General features: G+C 44.6%; 2 protein-coding genes across 2 annotated transcripts; both read right to left on the reverse strand.

Annotated features, from left to right (window-relative positions):
* Positions 1-2,090: 2,090 nt before the first annotated feature.
* Positions 2,091-5,916, reverse strand: LOC308399192 (neuroepithelial cell-transforming gene 1 protein-like). The gene is made up of 9 exons (XM_080886279.1): positions 5,639-5,916; positions 5,409-5,516; positions 5,147-5,311; positions 4,880-4,942; positions 4,480-4,653; positions 4,123-4,380; positions 3,867-4,037; positions 3,536-3,722; positions 2,091-3,449 (listed from the first exon to the last, which is right to left on the reverse strand). Exons 1-9 carry the CDS (start codon positions 5,729-5,731, stop codon positions 3,019-3,021), a joined length of 1,650 nt encoding a protein of 549 aa, XP_080742405.1. The 5' UTR covers positions 5,732-5,916; the 3' UTR covers positions 2,091-3,018.
* A 2,948-nt stretch (positions 5,917-8,864) lies between these two features.
* Positions 8,865-12,673, reverse strand: LOC308399334 (neuroepithelial cell-transforming gene 1 protein-like). Its single transcript, XM_080886553.1, has 9 exons — positions 12,396-12,673; positions 12,166-12,273; positions 11,904-12,068; positions 11,637-11,699; positions 11,237-11,410; positions 10,880-11,137; positions 10,624-10,794; positions 10,293-10,479; positions 8,865-10,206 (listed from the first exon to the last, which is right to left on the reverse strand). Exons 1-9 carry the CDS (start codon positions 12,486-12,488, stop codon positions 9,776-9,778), a joined length of 1,650 nt encoding a protein of 549 aa, XP_080742679.1. The 5' UTR covers positions 12,489-12,673; the 3' UTR covers positions 8,865-9,775.
* Between the last annotated feature and the right edge of the window lie 1,350 nt (positions 12,674-14,023).

Here is a 14,023-nt window from a genome sequence, read left to right on the forward strand (position 1 = left end):
GTTTTATTTTTGAAATACACCAATTTTTATATACTGCAGGAAAAACGAAAATAAATACTATACTGAAAGTTTGCAAAAAAGCAGCATATGCATCAAAATAAACTATTTCCAGCAGTGCAGTATGAGTCCTAAGCATCCCAGAAACGACACCGAAAGTCATAAAGTCAAAGATAACTTTTAAAAACACCAGTATAAGCTCATGAGGCCCTGATGGTAAAAAAAAAAAAAACTACATTTCCGCGAAAATGACATCACTTCTTTTATTTTATCTATTTTATTTTCAAAAACAGCAACTTTTGTGGAGCTCACCTTCCACTACTTCATTGCACTGAGGAGAGACTGTAGCATTCGACTGTGGATCCTCTGAGTCTCCTTAATGTCTTCCAGGAGGGTTAGAACACGTACAAACATGCTGGTATTGGTGGCTTGTACAAGTTGTCTTGGAACTGGTTGTGAAACCACAGGTGAAGGAGTTGAGGGTGGTGGTGCTGGAGCCAATCCCAGCTGTCATAGGGCGAGAGGCGGGGTACACCCTGGACAGGTCGCCAGTCTGTCGCAGGGCTAACACACAAGGACAGACAACCATTCATACTCACATTCACACCTAGTGGCAATTTGGATTATCCAATTAACCTATCCCCACAAGCTGCATGTCTTTGGACAGTGGGAGGAAGCCGGAGTACCCGGAGGGAACCCACGCAGACACGGGGAGAACATGCAAACTCCACACAGAAAGACCCCGGCCTGATGGTGGAATTGAACTCAGGACCTTCTTGCTGTGCGGCAACAGTGCTAACCACCGTGCCACCGTGCTGCCCTGGATCGCTGGCCTTAAAATGAAAACAAATATTAAAAAACCCCACAAACAATTTAGTTACTGGTTAGTCCTACAAACTAAAAACATTAATGTACAGTCCGGCATCAAAAGGAGTCTAAAACTGATTTTTAAAAGTCAAAAAGTTACAAAGTGCTATTTTAAGATCATATCTAAATCTGGTGAGCAGCAATGGTCTGCTAAAGATACTGTCAGCTTGTTTTTGTTTTTCTTATAATCACCACAATAAATTGTTGCTTTTAAGGCGTTTTTAAGACACATAATTACCTCCTTTTCCGCTTCCCTTTTCCCAATCTGCTTCCAGAATCTGACTCAGTCTGCAGATCAGAGGTTGCTTCAGACCTCTGCAGTTTCACCCTGGGATTTTCATAGTTTTCTGTAAATTTTTGACATACATCAACAAAATGTTGTTAGTGAAATTACAGGGAAATTTTTTGTTCTGTCTTTAATGACAGAATATTTGGTAGCAATAAACAAAAATGCTTCTTACCAGCTTTCCCCAAGATGCGAACTCTGTACTGTGACCAGTTTGCATCTGGAGTAACTCCATCCTTATTGATATTGACTTTCCCTGGTGGCCAGAAACAAGAATCTTCCGCTGGTCCTGTAAACCACTTGCAAGGAATTATGGATGCACCTCCACCATCCAGAAAATCAACAACTGCAAATGGTAGCATGCTGGTGAGAAAGCAAAAAGAAGCCAACTAGTACAGCAGTGGCAATGCCACATATCCAGACTTCAGTGGCAAAAGCACCATTTTCTGTTTTAATTCATCAAGTAATACAAGATTCATTTGTTTAGACAGATTTGAAACAAAGTAAATTCCAAGGCATGTTGAGTCCAATGGATAGCTGAAAAAGGCATTACAGTTTTCAAAGACCTGACACAGTGCTTTGACAACTTGGCAATCCTGTAAAATGTTTGCCACAATAAGAATTGTTCCCCCTACATTGAAACAGTTATCTCCCATGGAGCAAGAAACACATGTCTGTCCATCAGTGTATTTTCTGTACTGCTTAAAAGTTCCAAGATCACTTGTTATTGGTCCAGACTTATGAAGCCGTTTAAGAGGAGCGGGAACAGACATCCTCTCTTTTCTTCTGAATACTTTGCGTCTCATAGACGCGCTTGACAATTTGTTCCACAGGTTTATGAGGCCTCTGCACAATCTTTTTCAGTTTACCCAGGAAGGTTTCAAATGGGAAGCAGGAAATACTGTTGATGGGAGTTACACATGTCACACTGAGCGTTTCACTTCCTAATCGTTCTCGTCTTCGTTCTCTTCTGCCTTCAACAACTTTCATCGTCGCTCAGTCCCGTCCCTCGGGACAGTTGCATACATCATGCCGCCTCTTCAGGTGCAAGCGGCGTCCACAACTAAAGCTCCATGCAAGATCCTACACTGAAAAGTGATCCGCCTCATTCTCAGGAATCAGCTTTTTAAGAAACCAACGTGGCTCAGTTCAAAATTTTGTCTTAAACAAAACTCATCATCTCGTCTGCGATATGAGTTCATCACGGTTTTTTGCTGACATATCATCTGTTCTGGAATGAAATTAATGCCTCTGTAGTAAATAAAATAAAATAATATCTGGCTTCTAGCATCTGTTATTTAAGGAATGTATAAAAATAAGACATCTTCTGCTCAGTCTAAAAACCCAACTATGACAGAAATCTGTTTGTGTGGTACACCTCACCTTTTTAGGGGTCGGCTTTTTGTCTTTCACCTTGACATCGGCAAATGTTCAAAAACCTGCCCTAACAGCTAAAACTCTGCTGCTTTACAATACCTAAAACAATACTAGGATAGATCTGAAAATATAAAGTGTATTATCCCCCAAAGAAAGGTCTAAAAGAATGTTTAAATATGAACTTTATAGTAAACAGGATCTGATGCACCAACTCTTTCTTCAAGAACTCAGCAAACTGGCCACACCGAGTGTGAACCGTGGGTTTACTTCTTGTCATGCTTCCCTTTTAGAGCTGAACCACGTGCACCCCCCTCCAGAATACTGTGTCTCTATGGGATGCACTTGGATGGAGGAGTAAGGTAAATAGCTGCCAAGGAGGACAGTAACAGAACACTGCTGTAATAACACGCAGACACTCATAAATGTGCTGTGCTGTTTTATGTACAGGAAAAACAAAGAGGTCCATCCACGTTCTCTACCAACGCTCCACCTCACACCATCGCCTCTTTTCTCTTCCCTAAAGAACACAGAGCCTTCTTGTCCTTTTTGGTTTTATGTGTCGTGGGTGAGGATGACGTCGATGACACGGACGTCGTGGACGATGGCGGGGAGCGAGGCGAAGGGGACGCAGTGGTGGGGCTGTTGCACAGTGAGGCGGGGGCCGACTGAGAGCCTGGCTGCGGGTAGTTCTCGTCTGCTTCCTCCATGTGGATGATGGCAGAAACGGAGGAAGGGCGGCGCTTGGAACGGACGCTGCCTGTAGGCGGGCTGGGGCTGGAGGGCTCGCTCAGAGGCTGGTGGACGGCAATGGCACTACGGAGGCAGTTGAGCCACTGCTGCTTGTGGAAGACGTCGTTGACCTGCAGAGTGTGTGACTGTGCCTGGCTCGGGTCTTGGGAACGTACCCGGAAAATGTTCTTGGCTGCAGAGAAAGCAGAGAGCGTCATTAGGAACGGGGGCAAAGTGCTGCTCAGGCTACTAGCGGACACTTTCTGGGACGAGCCTTACCTTTGTCTGCATTGCTGAAGGCTCCTCTGAAAAAGCCGCCCATTCTGACATCGCCATCTTGCAGGTCCTCCAGCACCAGATCCTGCACTGCGATTGGCTGCCGGTACACCTGGAAGCACTGGCGCTCGTTCCTGGTGACGGGGCGGGTCAGGATCAGCAGGTCGGTGAACAGGAACACGTGCAGCTTCTGAAAGAATTTCCAGGAAAAACAGAAACTTTCAAACCAGAGCATCATCTGAGCACATAGCCCGCCTCATGTGGGACGGCAGCCTCGTGTTAACATGCAAAGAGAAGCACCGAAGGACGACTTGGAAGTGTGCGCTGTGCTCACCGTGCCGCTCTTGTTGCGCAGCTCCCCGTGACACAGAAGACTCTTGCACCGTTCGATGCGAGCGTCCCTCTGCCTGTCGTCCAGATACTCCAGCTTGTCGATGTAGTACTGGCACTCGGACTCCCCTTTCTTCTTGTTGATGTCAGACAAAACTCCCTGGATGACAGTGATCTGAACACACAAGCAGCCTAATTATTACATGGGAGAGGCACTATGATGGATCAGTGTGTTGAACCAGTTTGTCTCCTGGACTTACAGCTTCCTGCAGGCTGGCAGCATCGGGGTGTTCTGCTGGAGTGTGTCTCAGGATTTCCTTGAGCAGTAGGGGGTACTTGACCAGGCGGGATCTGGGAATGTCCAGGAAGCTCCACAGGTCCAGTTTCCGACTAAAAGGTGACTCGAGGCACCGCTGCAGGAAGTCCTGCACACGTGGGTCTTGCTTCTTCTGGTCCAGCAGCGCCTTGGCTGCCAGCTGGTTACTGCAGTAGTCTTTGTAGGCATTGAGCCTGGGCAGCTGCAAAGGAAGGAGGGACTCTTTATCTAACTGCTAATTCAAAATACGGTTTTACTAGCGTAAAAGCTTTTGATGGCTCAAAAAGTCAAAGACACTTACCCAGCTAATAACAATTTGCCCAATCTGGCCCACGGTCCTGTCTGGCCCCGTGGCTTTGGAGAGCTGCGCCAGAAGGTCCTCGTGCAGTGGGATGTAGGCATCCAAGTTGCCGAAAATGTGAGTAAGCTCCTCCTCTGACATGATGGACAGCTTCAGCATCGGGTCGTGGTACGCCTGTGGATGGAGCAAAGTGATCAGTAATATCTGGGCAGAGCTTTGGGAGCGGCTACTAAAAATATCTTGGTCAACAGTTTTAGGGGTACAAAAAAAAAAAAGACAGAGGAACAATCCCTGTCTTTTTATAGCTCCTGGCTGCGCTGCATTCAAAGCCTGCCAGACTGATTTAATCTGTTTGCTTTATATGTACTCCCGCTGCCTCAGAGCTTTTAAAATGACAAACCTTGCATGCAAGCTGCAGGTCCTCAATCAGATGCTGTTCTCCACGAAACAGCTCAAATATGGCCTGAGGAATGGGAGAAGGCACAGACAGATGTTTTTTTAGTAAACATGTAAATCAGGTTGTCATTACATCGTAGCCTAAACCATAGTGAGCTTAGCCAAGATGGCTGAATGGCTTCTAGTCCAATTTAAACCATTTGACACAAAGACATGTGAACTAGTCTAGCAAGCATGTAGAATTCATCCCTGCCTGGACTCCTGGACTCACCTCTTGCCGCTTGATCTCTTTGGTGGAGAAAGTTCCTTTCTGGTGGATGTCTAATGTCTCGGACCATAAGGTGCTGTTCCTCCTTTTAGGTGGTGTGGGGGCCGCTGCCTTGCTGCAAGGCTTCTGGGGCATGCCTGGCAACTTGCCATCGCCCCAGAAAGAGGCCTTCAGAAAGAAAGAACACCACATGTCAGACATGTTGAAAGGGATGTCCCTGTCCCCCCAATGCGCTGTGTTTCCATTGGATGCCGTGAGCGCTTACCTTGATGGTTTGGGCGAAGCGCCGGAAGACCCCATTCTTTACCGGAGAAATGAGGTTGGCTAGCGACGTCACCCTGCCGAGAGAACGGACGTGCTTGTTGCTGGGTTCCTGCAGAAGGAGGCAAAAACAGAAGGGGAGGTTAGTCGTGCAGTTATTCTATCATAACACTATGACTTCATTTCCAGCAGCTCTGGTCAAACATTTACAGAGTAAAGTTTCAGCCATCTCACCTCTAACTCCTTGTTGGCCTGGTTCTGGCAGTCTGTCACTTGCAGAGTCCGTTTGATAGGCACCAAGCTACCCACTTCATCGTAAGCCACCATATCTTTCAGTAGAAACACAGTATCCTTTTAATCCTCACGAGTTGGCTTCAAGTAATCCACACCAGAGAGAAAAAAGGTGGCAGAAAATCAAGAGTTATAAGCACGTAAAAAGACGGAACAGATACACCTTCCCCCTGTTTGGCTTTTTCTGGCATGGGGCTCCCTCATCACTCTGCCTCACACTGACAAACCATTTGTTACATTCTTCTACATTTAGTTCAGATTTCTGATTTTACTTTTAAATCCAAAGTTAACTGAATAGTAGAAAATATGTCCAAGAGAGACACGATCTGTGCAGCAGGGCTCATTAATTACACTGTTCTGCACATACATTAGCTGAATAACTGATGGATACTCTGAGGCATTGTTTCTTTTTACCAAATTCATCAGGATAAGGGCCAGAGGCAGGAAACAGGTTGATTTTTTCATCTTGTCCCATCAGTCTTGAGCTCCTTACCTTCAGTCGTCTACAGGACAGAGGCTCTTATCATGTGAAGACAGTTTGGTGAAGGGCTGAAAGACTAAAACAGTAACTTACTATGATAAAGATTTATGATTCTACTGCACAGAGAGAGAATGACAGTAAAAAGATAAAACATTGGTATCCATGTTATTTTAAATATCAACCATTGCTCCTAACTGACAGAAACCATGACAACCAACACAGTTCTCAGTGCTAATGGAAACATTAACCCTTTAAGACTTACCATAGAACCAAGTCTGCCAGAGCTTATATTCTATTTTTACATGCTGTGGAGCCATTTTTGGGAGCATTTCAAGTTGCTATACATCAAAACAACCATTATAGCCCAGATTTTAATAATATGTCTGCATTAAGTGAATAATAATTACATAAATTGCAAAAAAGTGCAATAAACTCCCAAAAATTTGAAAATCGTTTTTGCTTTTTTAACATATATTTCTAGTTAGAGAAATTTAAGAGGCTTATCCCTCAAAACTGTAAATACAAAAAAGTTGCACAAAATAGTTTCCCACCACAGGAAATTTATTTTGAGTGTCTTCATAGTTTTATTTTTGAAATACACCAATTTTTATATACTGCAGGAAAAACGAAAATAAATACTATACTGAAAGTTTGCAAAAAAGCAGCATATGCATCAAAATAAACTATTTCCAGCAGTGCAGTATGAGTCCTAAGCATCCCAGAAACGACACCGAAAGTCATAAAGTCAAAGATAACTTTTAAAAACACCAGTATAAGCTCATGAGGCCCTGATGGTAAAAAAAAAAAAAACTACATTTCCGCGAAAATGACATCACTTCTTTTATTTTATCTATTTTATTTTCAAAAACAGCAACTTTTGTGGAGCTCACCTTCCACTACTTCATTGCACTGAGGAGAGACTGTAGCATTCGACTGTGGATCCTCTGAGTCTCCTTAATGTCTTCCAGGAGGGTTAGAACACGTACAAACATGCTGGTATTGGTGGCTTGTACAAGTTGTCTTGGAACTGGTTGTGAAACCACAGGTGAAGGAGTTGAGGGTGGTGGTGCTGGAGCCAATCCCAGCTGTCATAGGGCGAGAGGCGGGGTACACCCTGGACAGGTCGCCAGTCTGTCGCAGGGCTAACACACAAGGACAGACAACCATTCATACTCACATTCACACCTAGTGGCAATTTGGATTATCCAATTAACCTATCCCCACAAGCTGCATGTCTTTGGACAGTGGGAGGAAGCCGGAGTACCCAGAGGGAACCCACGCAGACACGGGGAGAACATGCAAACTCCACACAGAAAGACCCCGGCCTGATGGTGGAATTGAACTCAGGACCTTCTTGCTGTGCGGCAACAGTGCTAACCACCGTGCCACCGTGCTGCCCTGGATCGCTGGCCTTAAAATGAAAACAAATATTAAAAAACCCCACAAACAATTTAGTTACTGGTTAGTCCTACAAACTAAAAACATTAATGTACAGTCCGGCATCAAAAGGAGTCTAAAACTGATTTTTAAAAGTCAAAAAGTTACAAAGTGCTATTTTAAGATCATATCTAAATCTGGTGAGCAGCAATGGTCTGCTAAAGATACTGTCAGCTTGTTTTTGTTTTTCTTATAATCACCACAATAAATTGTTGCTTTTAAGGCGTTTTTAAGACACATAATTACCTCCTTTTCCGCTTCCCTTTTCCCAATCTGCTTCCAGAATCTGACTCAGTCTGCAGATCAGAGGTTGCTTCAGACCTCCGCAGTTTCACCCTGGGATTTTCATAGTTTTCTGTAAATTTTTGACATACATCAACAAAATGTTGTTAGTGAAATTACAGGGAAATTTTTTGTTCTGTCTTTAATGACAGAATATTTGGTAGCAATAAACAAAAATGCTTCTTACCAGCTTTCCCCAAGATGCGAACTCTGTACTGTGACCAGTTTGCATCTGGAGTAACTCCATCCTTATTGATATTGACTTTCCCTGGTGGCCAGAAACAAGAATCTTCCGCTGGTCCTGTAAACCACTTGCAAGGAATTATGGATGCACCTCCACCATCCAGAAAATCAACAACTGCAAATGGTAGCATGCTGGTGAGAAAGCAAAAAGAAGCCAACTAGTACAGCAGTGGCAATGCCACATATCCAGACTTCAGTGGCAAAAGCACCATTTTCTGTTTTAATTCATCAAGTAATACAAGATTCATTTGTTTAGACAGATTTGAAACAAAGTAAATTCCAAGGCATGTTGAGTCCAATGGATAGCTGAAAAAGGCATTACAGTTTTCAAAGACCTGACACAGTGCTTTGACAACTTGGCAATCCTGTAAAATGTTTGCCACAATAAGAATTGTTCCCCCTACATTGAAACAGTTATCTCCCATGGAGCAAGAAACACATGTCTGTCCATCAGTGTATTTTCTGTACTGCTTAAAAGTTCCAAGATCACTTGTTATTGGTCCAGACTTATGAAGCCGTTTAAGAGGAGCGGGAACAGACATCCTCTCTTTTCTTCTGAATACTTTGCGTCTCATAGACGCGCTTGACAATTTGTTCCACAGGTTTATGAGGCCTCCGCACAATCTTTTTCAGTTTACCCAGGAAGGTTTCAAATGGGAAGCAGGAAATACTGTTGATGGGAGTTACACATGTCACACTGAGCGTTTCACTTCCTAATCGTTCTCGTCTTCGTTCTCTTCTGCCTTCAACAACTTTCATCGTCGCTCAGTCCCGTCCCTCGGGACAGTTGCATACATCATGCCGCCTCTTCAGGTGCAAGCGGCGTCCACAACTAAAGCTCCATGCAAGATCCTACACTGAAAAGTGATCCGCCTCATTCTCAGGAATCAGCTTTTTAAGAAACCAACGTGGCTCAGTTCAAAATTTTGTCTTAAACAAAACTCATCATCTCGTCTGCGATATGAGTTCATCACGGTTTTTTGCTGACATATCATCTGTTCTGGAATGAAATTAATGCCTCTGTAGTAAATAAAATAAAATAATATCTGGCTTCTAGCATCTGTTATTTAAGGAATGTATAAAAATAAGACATCTTCTGCTCAGTCTAAAAACCCAACTATGACAGAAATCTGTTTGTGTGGTACACCTCACCTTTTTAGGGGTCGGCTTTTTGTCTTTCACCTTGACATCGGCAAATGTTCAAAAACCTGCCCTAACAGCTAAAACTCTGCTGCTTTACAATACCTAAAACAATACTAGGATAGATCTGAAAATATAAAGTGTATTATCCCCCAAAGAAAGGTCTAAAAGAATGTTTAAATATGAACTTTATAGTAAACAGGATCTGATGCACCAACTCTTTCTTCAAGAACTCAGCAAACTGGCCACACCGAGTGTGAACCGTGGGTTTACTTCTTGTCATGCTTCCCTTTTAGAGCTGAACCACGTGCACCCCCCTCCAGAATACTGTGTCTCTATGGGATGCACTTGGATGGAGGAGTAAGGTAAATAGCTGCCAAGGAGGACAGTAACAGAACACTGCTGTAATAACACGCAGACACTCATAAATGTGCTGTGCTGTTTTATGTACAGGAAAAACAAAGAGGTCCATCCACGTTCTCTACCAACGCTCCACCTCACACCATCGCCTCTTTTCTCTTCCCTAAAGAACACAGAGCCTTCTTGTCCTTTTTGGTTTTATGTGTCGTGGGTGAGGATGACGTCGATGACACGGACGTCGTGGACGATGGCGGGGAGCGAGGCGAAGGGGACGCAGTGGTGGGGCTGTTGCACAGTGAGGCGGGGGCCGACTGAGAGCCTGGCTGCGGGTAGTTCTCGTCTGCTTCCTCCATGTGGATGATGGCAGAAACGGAGGAAGGGCGGCGCTTGGAACGGACGCTGCCTGTAGGCGGGCTGGGGCTGGAGGGCTCGCTCAGAGGCTGGTGGACGGCAATGGCACTACGGAGGCAGTTGAGCCACTGCTGCTTGTGGAAGACGTCGTTGACCTGCAGAGTGTGTGACTGTGCCTGGCTCGGGTCTTGGGAACGTACCCGGAAAATGTTCTTGGCTGCAGAGAAAGCAGAGAGCGTCATTAGGAACGGGGGCAAAGTGCTGCTCAGGCTACTAGCGGACACTTTCTGGGACGAGCCTTACCTTTGTCTGCATTGCTGAAGGCTCCTCTGAAAAAGCCGCCCATTCTGACATCGCCATCTTGCAGGTCCTCCAGCACCAGATCCTGCACTGCGATTGGCTGCCGGTACACCTGGAAGCACTGGCGCTCGTTCCTGGTGACGGGGCGGGTCAGGATCAGCAGGTCGGTGAACAGGAACACGTGCAGCTTCTGAAAGAATTTCCAGGAAAAACAGAAACTTTCAAACCAGAGCATCATCTGAGCACATAGCCCGCCTCATGTGGGACGGCAGCCTCGTGTTAACATGCAAAGAGAAGCACCGAAGGACGACTTGGAAGTGTGCGCTGTGCTCACCGTGCCGCTCTTGTTGCGCAGCTCCCCGTGACACAGAAGACTCTTGCACCGTTCGATGCGAGCGTCCCTCTGCCTGTCGTCCAGATACTCCAGCTTGTCGATGTAGTACTGGCACTCGGACTCCCCTTTCTTCTTGTTGATGTCAGACAAAACTCCCTGGATGACAGTGATCTGAACACACAAGCAGCCTAATTATTACATGGGAGAGGCACTATGATGGATCAGTGTGTTGAACCAGTTTGTCTCCTGGACTTACAGCTTCCTGCAGGCTGGCAGCATCGGGGTGTTCTGCTGGAGTGTGTCTCAGGATTTCCTTGAGCAGTAGGGGGTACTTGACCAGGCGGGATCTGGGAATGTCCAGGAAGCTCCACAGGTCCAGTTTCCGACTAAAAGGTGACTCGAGGCACCGCTGCAGGAAGTCCTGCACACGTGGGTCTTGCTTCTTCTGGTCCAGCAGCGCCTTGGCTGCCAGCTGGTTACTGCAGTAGTCTTTGTAGGCATTGAGCCTGGGCAGCTGCAAAGGAAGGAGGGACTCTTTATCTAACTGCTAATTCAAAATACGGTTTTACTAGCGTAAAAGCTTTTGATGGCTCAAAAAGTCAAAGACACTTACCCAGCTAATAACAATTTGCCCAATCTGGCCCACGGTCCTGTCTGGCCCCGTGGCTTTGGAGAGCTGCGCCAGAAGGTCCTCGTGCAGTGGGATGTAGGCATCCAAGTTGCCGAAAATGTGAGTAAGCTCCTCCTCTGACATGATGGACAGCTTCAGCATCGGGTCGTGGTACGCCTGTGGATGGAGCAAAGTGATCAGTAATATCTGGGCAGAGCTTTGGGAGCGGCTACTAAAAATATCTTGGTCAACAGTTTTAGGGGTACAAAAAAAAAAAAGACAGAGGAACAATCCCTGTCTTTTTATAGCTCCTGGCTGCGCTGCATTCAAAGCCTGCCAGACTGATTTAATCTGTTTGCTTTATATGTACTCCCGCTGCCTCAGAGCTTTTAAAATGACAAACCTTGCATGCAAGCTGCAGGTCCTCAATCAGATGCTGTTCTCCACGAAACAGCTCAAATATGGCCTGAGGAATGGGAGAAGGCACAGACAGATGTTTTTTTAGTAAACATGTAAATCAGGTTGTCATTACATCGTAGCCTAAACCATAGTGAGCTTAGCCAAGATGGCTGAATGGCTTCTAGTCCAATTTAAACCATTTGACACAAAGACATGTGAACTAGTCTAGCAAGCATGTAGAATTCATCCCTGCCTGGACTCCTGGACTCACCTCTTGCCGCTTGATCTCTTTGGTGGAGAAAGTTCCTTTCTGGTGGATGTCTAATGTCTCGGACCATAAGGTGCTGTTCCTCCTTTTAGGTGGTGTGGGGGCCGCTGCCTTGCTGCAAGGCTTCTGGGGCATGCCTGGCAACTTGCCATCGCCCCAGAAAGAGGCCTTCAGAAAGAAAGAACACCACATGTCAGACATGTTGAAAGGGATGTCCCTGTCCCCCCAATGCGCTGTGTTTCCATTGGATGCCGTGAGCGCTTACCTTGATGGTTTGGGCGAAGCGCCGGAAGACCCCATTCTTTACCGGAGAAATGAGGTTGGCTAGCGACGTCACCCTGCCGAGAGAACGGACGTGCTTGTTGCTGGGTTCCTGCAGAAGGAGGCAAAAACAGAAGGGGAGGTTAGTCGTGCAGTTATTCTATCATAACACTATGACTTCATTTCCAGCAGCTCTGGTCAAACATTTACAGAGTAAAGTTTCAGCCATCTCACCTCTAACTCCTTGTTGGCCTGGTTCTGGCAGTCTGTCACTTGCAGAGTCCGTTTGATAGGCACCAAGCTACCCACTTCATCGTAAGCCACCATATCTTTCAGTAGAAACACAGTATCCTTTTAATCCTCACGAGTTGGCTTCAAGTAATCCACACCAGAGAGAAAAAAGGTGGCAGAAAATCAAGAGTTATAAGCACGTAAAAAGACGGAACAGATACACCTTCCCCCTGTTTGGCTTTTTCTGGCATGGGGCTCCCTCATCACTCTGCCTCACACTGACAAACCATTTGTTACATTCTTCTACATTTAGTTCAGATTTCTGATTTTACTTTTAAATCCAAAGTTAACTGAATAGTAGAAAATATGTCCAAGAGAGACACGATCTGTGCAGCAGGGCTCATTAATTACACTGTTCTGCACATACATTAGCTGAATAACTGATGGATACTCTGAGGCATTGTTTCTTTTTACCAAATTCATCAGGATAAGGGCCAGAGGCAGGAAACAGGTTGATTTTTTCATCTTGTCCCATCAGTCTTGAGCTCCTTACCTTCAGTCGTCTACAGGACAGAGGCTCTTATCATGTGAAGACAGTTTGGTGAAGGGCTGAAAGACTAAAACAGTAACTTACTATGATAAAGATTTATGATTCTACTGCACAGAGAGAGAATGACAGTAAAAAGATAAAACATTGGTATCCATGTTATTTTAAATATCAACCATTGCTCCTAACTGACAGAAACCATGACAACCAACACAGTTCTCAGTGCTAATGGAAACATTAACCCTTTAAGACTTACCATAGAACCAAGTCTGCCAGAGCTTATATTCTATTTTTACATGCTGTGGAGCCATTTTTGGGAGCATTTCAAGTTGCTATACATCAAAACAACCATTATAGCCCAGATTTTAATAATATGTCTGCATTAAGTGAATAATAATTACATAAATTGCAAAAAAGTGCAATAAACTCCCAAAAATTTGAAAATCGTTTTTGCTTTTTTAACATATATTTCTAGTTAGAGAAATTTAAGAGGCTTATCCCTCAAAACTGTAAATACAAAAAAGTTGCACAAAATAGTTTCCCACCACAGGAAATTTATTTTGAGTGTCTTCATAGTTTTATTTTTGAAATACACCAATTTTTATATACTGCAGGAAAAACGAAAATAAATACTATACTGAAAGTTTGCAAAAAAGCAGCATATGCATCAAAATAAACTATTTCCAGCAGTGCAGTATGAGTCCTAAGCATCCCAGAAACGACACCGAAAGTCATAAAGTCAAAGATAACTTTTAAAAACACCAGTATAAGCTCATGAGGCCCTGATGGTAAAAAAAAAAAAAAACTACATTTCCGCGAAAATGACATCACTTCTTTTATTTTATCTATTTTATTTTCAAAAACAGCAACTTTTGTGGAGCTCACCTTCCACTACTTCATTGCACTGAGGAGAGACTGTAGCATTCGACTGTGGATCCTCTGAGTCTCCTTAATGTCTTCCAGGAGGGTTAGAACACGTACAAACATGCTGGTATTGGTGGCTTGTACAAGTTGTCTTGGAACTGGTTGTGAAACCACAGGTGAAGGAGTTGAGGGTGGTGGTGCTGGAGCCAATCCCAGCTGT

Source organism: Rhamphochromis sp. 'chilingali', assembly GCF_963969265.1.
Source record: "Rhamphochromis sp. 'chilingali' genome assembly, chromosome: 7".
Classification (NCBI taxonomy): Eukaryota; Metazoa; Chordata; class Actinopteri; order Cichliformes; family Cichlidae; genus Rhamphochromis; species Rhamphochromis sp. 'chilingali'.

Bases quoted from the DNA above. Each gene is read 5' to 3' on its own strand.
- LOC308399192 (XM_080886279.1), bottom strand. From the start codon at position 5,731: ATGGTGGCTTACGATGAAGTGGGTAGCTTGGTGCCTATCAAACGGACT. The intron at 4,943-5,146 runs GTGAGTCCAGGA...CCCATTCCTCAG, and splicing joins AAGAGATCAAGCGGCAAGAG to GCCATATTTGAGCTGTTTCG. The intron at 4,381-4,479 runs GTAAGTGTCTTT...CTTCCTTTGCAG, and splicing joins GGCAAATTGTTATTAGCTGG to CTGCCCAGGCTCAATGCCTA.
- LOC308399334 (XM_080886553.1), bottom strand. From the start codon at position 12,488: ATGGTGGCTTACGATGAAGTGGGTAGCTTGGTGCCTATCAAACGGACT. The intron at 11,411-11,636 runs GTTTGTCATTTT...CTCCATCCACAG, and splicing joins ACCTGCAGCTTGCATGCAAG to GCGTACCACGACCCGATGCT. The intron at 11,138-11,236 runs GTAAGTGTCTTT...CTTCCTTTGCAG, and splicing joins GGCAAATTGTTATTAGCTGG to CTGCCCAGGCTCAATGCCTA.